This window comes from Colobus angolensis, unplaced genomic scaffold (assembly GCF_000951035.1).
Source record: "Colobus angolensis palliatus isolate OR3802 unplaced genomic scaffold, Cang.pa_1.0 Scaffold45, whole genome shotgun sequence".
Lineage (NCBI taxonomy): Eukaryota > Metazoa > Chordata > Mammalia > Primates > Cercopithecidae > Colobus > Colobus angolensis.
Window position 1 is genome coordinate 4665650 of NW_012117932.1, and position 6898 is coordinate 4672547.

General features: G+C 44.3%; 1 protein-coding gene across 1 annotated transcript in view; it reads right to left on the reverse strand.

The window, feature by feature from the left end:
* Nucleotides 1-1754: 1754 nt before the first annotated feature.
* Nucleotides 1755-6898, reverse strand: part of MYOM1 (myomesin 1) — a 163196-nt gene continuing 158052 nt past the window's right edge. The window contains exons 37-38 of the mRNA XM_011957820.1: nucleotides 6690-6745; nucleotides 1755-2495 (exon numbers count right to left, since the gene is read on the reverse strand). Coding sequence (XP_011813210.1) covers nucleotides 2202-2495; nucleotides 6690-6745 — 350 coding nt within the window. The 3' untranslated portion in view covers nucleotides 1755-2201. The remainder of the gene's footprint in view (nucleotides 2496-6689; nucleotides 6746-6898) is intronic.

A 6898-nucleotide genomic window follows, 5' to 3' on the forward strand; every position in this document is an offset into this window, starting at 1 on the left:
TTAGTTTGGTCATTATAATGGCTGAAATGATTCTTGTAACTCTTTTATTGAGAAATCTCAGTGTATGGAGCTCCGAACACAAAGCCATCTTCCCAACTCACTGCTGCCGTGTTCTATCACGTCCCTCTGCTGGGCGCAGGGGTCTGAGGCCACACTTCGATTTCATACATTTTTGAACAATTTCAGAATTTGGAACACACTGTTTTGAAATTTTGTTTCCACCTGATTCAACATCCTTCTTGCTTTCTCCCCAGTCTGGGCTCCAGCAGGTGGAAATTAGGGAAGGGGTGGGAGGTGCTGCTTGCCGAAACCCCACCTCTCCGATGCTGGGAACTCTGTTGCTGGCCCTTTGAAAGGTGTGGTGGGGGTTTTTTGGAGAGTCTTAGGGGCCTCTCGCTTGTACAGCCCTTGGCCCTTGGCATGGGAGGTCTGCCTCTGCTTGAACCCTCCCTGCCCCCACCCCCACTGCCACCCCCACCCCGCCACCCTCACCCCGCCACCCTCCTGCCTTTAGCTCCCCGGCAGGTGTCCACCCACTGGCAGTTTCCTTCTGGGTCGGCTTGTTCAGAGGTAGGCCTCTTGCTGAGGCAGGGAGAACTGCAGAGTGCTCATGGCCAGCCACCTTCCATGGGGTCCACTTGACCCTTGGGAAGCTCATCTACTTGCCGTATCTGGGAGTTCTCACTGGGAGTTCTGGGAGAACACAGCATCTGGCTCCTGCTTGGTGTTCAGTGTCACAGCAGCAGCATCCAGCACTTGTCTGGACAAGAGGATTGGCCACAGTCAGATGAGAAGCAATTTCCAGCCTTAAACTTGTAAAGGAGAGGGTGTGCAGCAGTTCCTGCCAACTGTATAAGGAAATTTCTTGCCCCATCCGCTACCTTTGGCAGGAGAAAGAAGGGGAAAAAATTGTTTTTATAAGATGGTCTTGTTCTGTCGCCCAGGCTGGAGTGCAGTGGCGCCATCATGGCTCACTGCAGCCTTGACCTCCCAGGCTCAAATGATTCTCCCACCTCAACTTCCCAAGTAGCTGCGACTATAGGTGGGCACCACCACACCCAGCTGATTTTTAAAATTTGTTGTAGAGAGGGGTCTTGCTATGTTGCCCAGGCTGGTCTTGAACTCCTGGACTCAAGCAATCCTCCTGCCTCAGCCTTCCAAAGTGCTGGGATTACAGTTGTGAGCTACTGCACCCAACAGAAAAAACTTCACCTTGACAATTTTCCTAGAATGGTGTGTGTTATGTGTATATGTGTGTGTGTGTGTGTGTGTGTGTGTGTGTGTGTGGTGCTGGGGTCAGGGAGGACAAAACTTTCTAAAACAGCTGCTGCTGGGATGCTCTCAGCAAGCCCCTCAGGGAGTGGCAAGTTCCACAGCTGGCAGTTCTCTGCGCTTAGAATGAAGGCTTCTTTTGTACCTTTTATTCTTAGCTGTGGGCCCTTAGTCTCCAATTCTGGCACGAGGTACCTCACACCATCTTATCACATGTAATTGGCACACTACGTTCAATTGCCTTGTGTATCTTATTAATGGAATGGGCTTGTGTGGTGAGCCACCGGATGTGCCGGGGCAGTGTAATTTCACACCCCTGAACCTCGTTGAGCTCAGATGACTTATCTGATCATGTTGCAAGGTACTGCTTCCACCAAAAGGAATTTCAATCAGAAGATGTGGCACAAGAAGCATTGAGAAAGAAGCACCAAGAACACCCAACCTAGTAGCAAAACAGCAGGAATTTGAGAAACAGTGTCGGGGAAGAGGACAGATGTGAAAACTGTTTATTCATACTGAGGTGTCCAGCCATAAGGCGCCCGTTGAAAAGCACACCATTTCTGTGACAACACACGAGACACGGCCGTGGCTTCACAGCTGCAGCTAATCCCAACTCGCCCCACAACACATTCGTCTGCCCTCTGACCATCACTCAATGTCCCTCCAACTTTATTCAAGTCTTCTCCTTAAAACTCTTTCCTAATCTTCATGCTATGAACGGTATTTTCTTAACACATAATTTTGTAGATAAGGCAAAACAATTAAAGTGTCACTAGTTGGTGCTTTTTTATATGAATGAAAGAGCTGACATTATTTCCCCCTCAAGCCAGAAAAGAAGAGGGAGGAGAAAGCACAAAGACGTCTCATCCTTAACCCAAACCATTCACACCCAAGTCGCACAGGCCGGCTGGCTCTCCTCGCACCTCCGGTCACTTGGCCTTCTTGCCGCCTTTCTGGGCCTCCAAGGCAGCCATCCTCGCCTCCTCCTCTGGGATGAACACGCTGACAGTGAAGTCGCTGGTCTCCGAGCCATACTTGTTCTTCACAACCAGCCCGTATTTGCCCGAGTCAGCGGTGCTCACGCCGTTGATGGTGAAGTACGCGGTCTTCCCGGCCTCGAACTTGAGGTTGCAGTGGTCATCTGAGGCCAGGGCCTTTTCGTTCTTCAACCACGAGACCTCCGGAGGCGGGTCTCCCCACACATTGCAAGTGAGATTAAGGGCCTGCAAGACAGGTTTTATGGGAGAGAAGAAGATAAATTAGATATAACACACACAATGTCAACAATCTTGCCGGCTACTGGCTTGGCGTGACCCAAGGAAGGATAAATAAAAACCTCCTGGACCAGGGTTTAAAGTAGGTATGTGTATGCACCCGTGTGAGTTACAGTTCGAAATAACATCTGAGGGGAGCTCCTCAAGGCCTTTACATGCCTTCCGGCTTCTGGAATGCTTATTATCAAAAACACACAACAGACTTTATGTCTTCTCCATTTTCACTTTCTCCTTCATAAACGTATAGATGCCTTTTGCTCTATTGTGGCATTTTGGTTTCCGTCTCAGTAGAGGAATCTGATTGCTGTAATTGCCGCCTGCTCACTTTTGCATTTCATTTGTGTCAAAGAGCCGGGCAGCAGAATCACAGCAGCTGCTTCGGATAATGTTACCAATTTTCAAATTCCACCACCATTATTTTACGTCTCTCCTCAAACCCCACTCAATCTGTCGCAGTTGCAGTGGTTCCCTACCAAAATGTATTCCTAAAGAAAACATTCTCAACCGTGCCGAAACCTTCTTCTAAAAGATGGATATTCTCAATATATATGTAGATACAAGGTCCACAGTTTACTTTACCTTTTTTTAATTGAAAAAAATTTAGATAATTGTAAATTCACATGCAGTTGTAAGAAAGAATAGAGATCCATAAGAAATAATAAAGAGATCAGGTGTGCTGTCTACCAAGCTTCCCCACTGGTAACATTTTGCAAAACTATAGTACAATGTCATAACCAGTATATTGACATTGAGGCAATCCACTGATCTTATTTAGATTTCTCTAATTTTACTGGTGCTTATTTGTGTTTGCGTGTGTTTCATTCTATTCAATTTACAGAATATTTTCATCACCACAAGAACCCCTTGTGTTGTCCTTTTATAACCACACCCACCTCTCCCCTCTAACTTCCAACCTCTGTTCCTAATCTCTGGCAACCACTCATCTGTTTTCCATTTCTAAAATTTTGTCAGGTCAAAGATATTCTATAAATAGAATCATGCAGTCTATAACCTTTCAGAGAAACCTTTGTAACTCAGCACAATTACTTGCAGATTCATCCAAGGTGCTGCATGTATCGATAGTTTATCCCTTGTTATTGCTGAATAGAATGTCATAGTATGTTTATGCCCGTAAGGGTCATCTGAGCTTTTTCCAGTTTTGAACTATGATGAACTAAGTTGCTATGAACATTTGTGTACAGGTTTTTATGTGAGCATAAGTTGTCATTTCTGTGGGATAAATGCCCAGGGATACAATTGCTGGAATGTATGATAAATGCATGTTTCATTTTTTTCTTAATTTTTTTTAAATAAAAAAAATAGAGAATAGAGATGGAGTCTCATTATATTGACCAGGCTGGTCTCAAACTCCTGGTCTCAAGCAATCTTCACATCGCCATCTCCCAAAGTGCTGGGATTACAGGCACGAGCCACCACACCCAGCTCATGTTTTCTTTCTTTCTTTTTTTTTTTCCAGAAATTGCTAAACTGTTTTTCTGAGTGGCTATACAATTTTGGGTTATATTCCCACCAGAATATACAAGTGATTCAGTTTCTCCACAGCCTCCCCACCATTTGTTGTTGTACACCAGCCCACCCAGCTTCTATTCTTTATTACAGCAATTCTGATAGGTGTGGTGTGTTCTTTCATTGTGGTTTTAAAGTTCACTTGCCTGGTGGCTAATGATGTTGAATTTACTTCACATTTTAAAATTCCATTCTTGTATTTTTATCTTACTAAAATCCAGACGTGATAAGGAAAGAAGCAGGGCTCACAATGTATAGAGAACACACCCATCTACCTATCTTTCTAAAGAGTCTTACATGATTATTTGTTACCCCTTTTGTAGGTGCACCATTTACAATTGGATGGATTAAGAAATCTGTTTCTCCCCCATCACTAATTAATGTTTCTTACTGAATTGTCCTACAAATACATTTCAGTCAAAAAAAGAGGAGTCCAATTATTATCCTTAACCCTAATGAGCAGATTAGGTATATGCTTTTGGAAACTGTGATTACCTGTAGTTAAAGCGTTTAACAAAGTCAAACAAAAAGTCCCGAACACTCCCTGACAGTCTAGTGGTTAGGAAAAAAAAAATGCAAAAAACAAAAAACAAAACTCCCAAACACCTTAGGCGTCATGGAAAACTCTTATCCACACTTCAGATTTGAGTTCTGCATTACAAAGTACTGTCACATACATTCTCTTTCTTAATTCTCAGTACAACCTAGAGAGTTGTATATTTTTAACCTGATTAGGTGAGGAAAATGGAAAAGAGAGTTGAAGAACAAAAGAAGCCCTGCAGTGGGTGAGCTTAAAATTAACCGTGATCCTATTTTCCACCCATGAGGAAACACAGTTGAATGAAACCTGCCTCTTGCTAAAGCATTTCCACATGCCTTGCTTTGTTACCCGAATTCCAGTCGCCCACTGTGTGTCTTCACTGCCCTTTGAAGTGGAAAATTTGTTCTAACCCCTAGGACTGGTATGTTAAACTTGTTTTAATTTATTTTCCATTTATTTTTTGTAGGCAGCATCTTACTGTGTGGTCCAGGCTGAAGTGAAGGGGCATGTCATGACTCACTGCAGCTTTGACCTCCTGGGTTTCTTGAGAGAAACAAACAGGTGTGCACCACCATCCCCAGCTTTTTTAAAATTTTAAAAAATTTAAAAAATATTTTTGTAGAGATGGGGTCTCATTATGTTGCCCAGGCTAGTTTGAACTCCTGGGCGTAAGCAATCCTCCTACCTTGGCCTCCCAAAGTGCTGGTTTACAGTCATGAGCCACTGCACCCAGTGGCTGTAAACTTTTTAATGAAACATAAAGATAAAAAAAGGGAATCCAGGTTAGAGATTATGTTGGTTCGCTCAGACTGTGTAGAGTTAAATGAAAGCGAGGAAGGCCTCATTTGGCATCTTTATCTTACAGGGGCTCTTCGGAAAATGCACAGTACTTGTTGGGGACAAGTTGCAGTGATTTACCTGATGCCAAATTTACAATGTTGTGAACTCTTGGGGAGATCATTATAGAGACAGGTTACATCAGTTTAAAACCGAATGGAAAGAAACCAGAGGGGCATGTTCTGTTTTTTTGTGTGTGACAGGGTCTCTGTCACCCAGGCTGGAGTGATCTTGGCTCACTGCAACCTCTGCCTCTTGGGCTCAAGCGGTCCTCCCACTCAGACTCCCGAGTAGCTGGGACTACAGGTGTGCATCAATACACTCGGCTAATTTTTGTATTTTTTGTAGAGATGGGGTTTCGCCGTGTTGCCCAGGTTGGTCTCAAACTCCTGGGCTCAAGTGATCTGCACCCCTGGGCCTCCCAAAGTGCTGAGATTACAGGCGTGAGCCATTGCGCCTGGCCTAGAGGCACATGTTCTCAGGATCCCCTGGAGCTCTGTCACAGGGGAAAAAAATTAATAAAAAAAGAAAGAAGCCCATTTTCAACAGAACTAGAGTCTATAGAAATTTCCATATTCCACCGTGTTAGAGGTAATTTCTTTCTTCAATTTTATTTGTCATAGAGTTAACACAGAACATTTTCAGTTTCTCATAATTTTAAAGGGTGACTTTTGAAAGATACTAAGTGGTCTACATATGTCTATCAGAGACAAACTTTTATCCTGATGCTTGACCTATAAAACGTTAAGATGATTGGAAAACCGACTACTGATTTTTTTGAGATGGAGTCTCACTCTGTTGCCTGGGCTGGAGTGCAGTGGCATGATCTTGGCTCACTGTAACCTCCACCTCCCAGGTTCAAGCAACTCTTCTGCCTCAGCCTACCAAATCGCTGGGATTACAGGCACCGGCTACCACACCAGGCTAATTTTTGTATTTTTAATAGAGACAGGGTTTCACCACGTTGGCCAGGCTGGTCTCCAACTCCCGACCTCAGGTGATCCACCTGCCTCAGCCTCCCAAAGTGTTGGGATTACAGGCGTGAGCCACTGTGCCTGGCCAAAAAACCGACTGATTTTTAACCTTGTGTTTGGTTACTCTGGTTAAGTATAAGCAGCTATGGAATAAGATGAAGGTGGTGGGCTGTTAAGTGTATCTTAAAAGAAGGAACCAAGGCTGGGGTGCTGGAACCTGTTCCTAGTGCAGAAGGAACAGGCACAGGCAGGCTCCGTGCTTACCTTCCCCTCCTGGATGGTGACCACATCTGGGAGACCTCCCAACACTCGGGCACGATCTGAAAGCACAGGCATTTTGGGTTAATCACCGCAGTGGCAAAGCCAGTGGCCATACTCACAAAACCACCCAGGAAGCTACAGTTCCAATTCAGTTTCCTTCTCCTGATTCTTCTATACAGTTTTCTTTTTTTTTTTTTTTTTTTTTTTTTTTT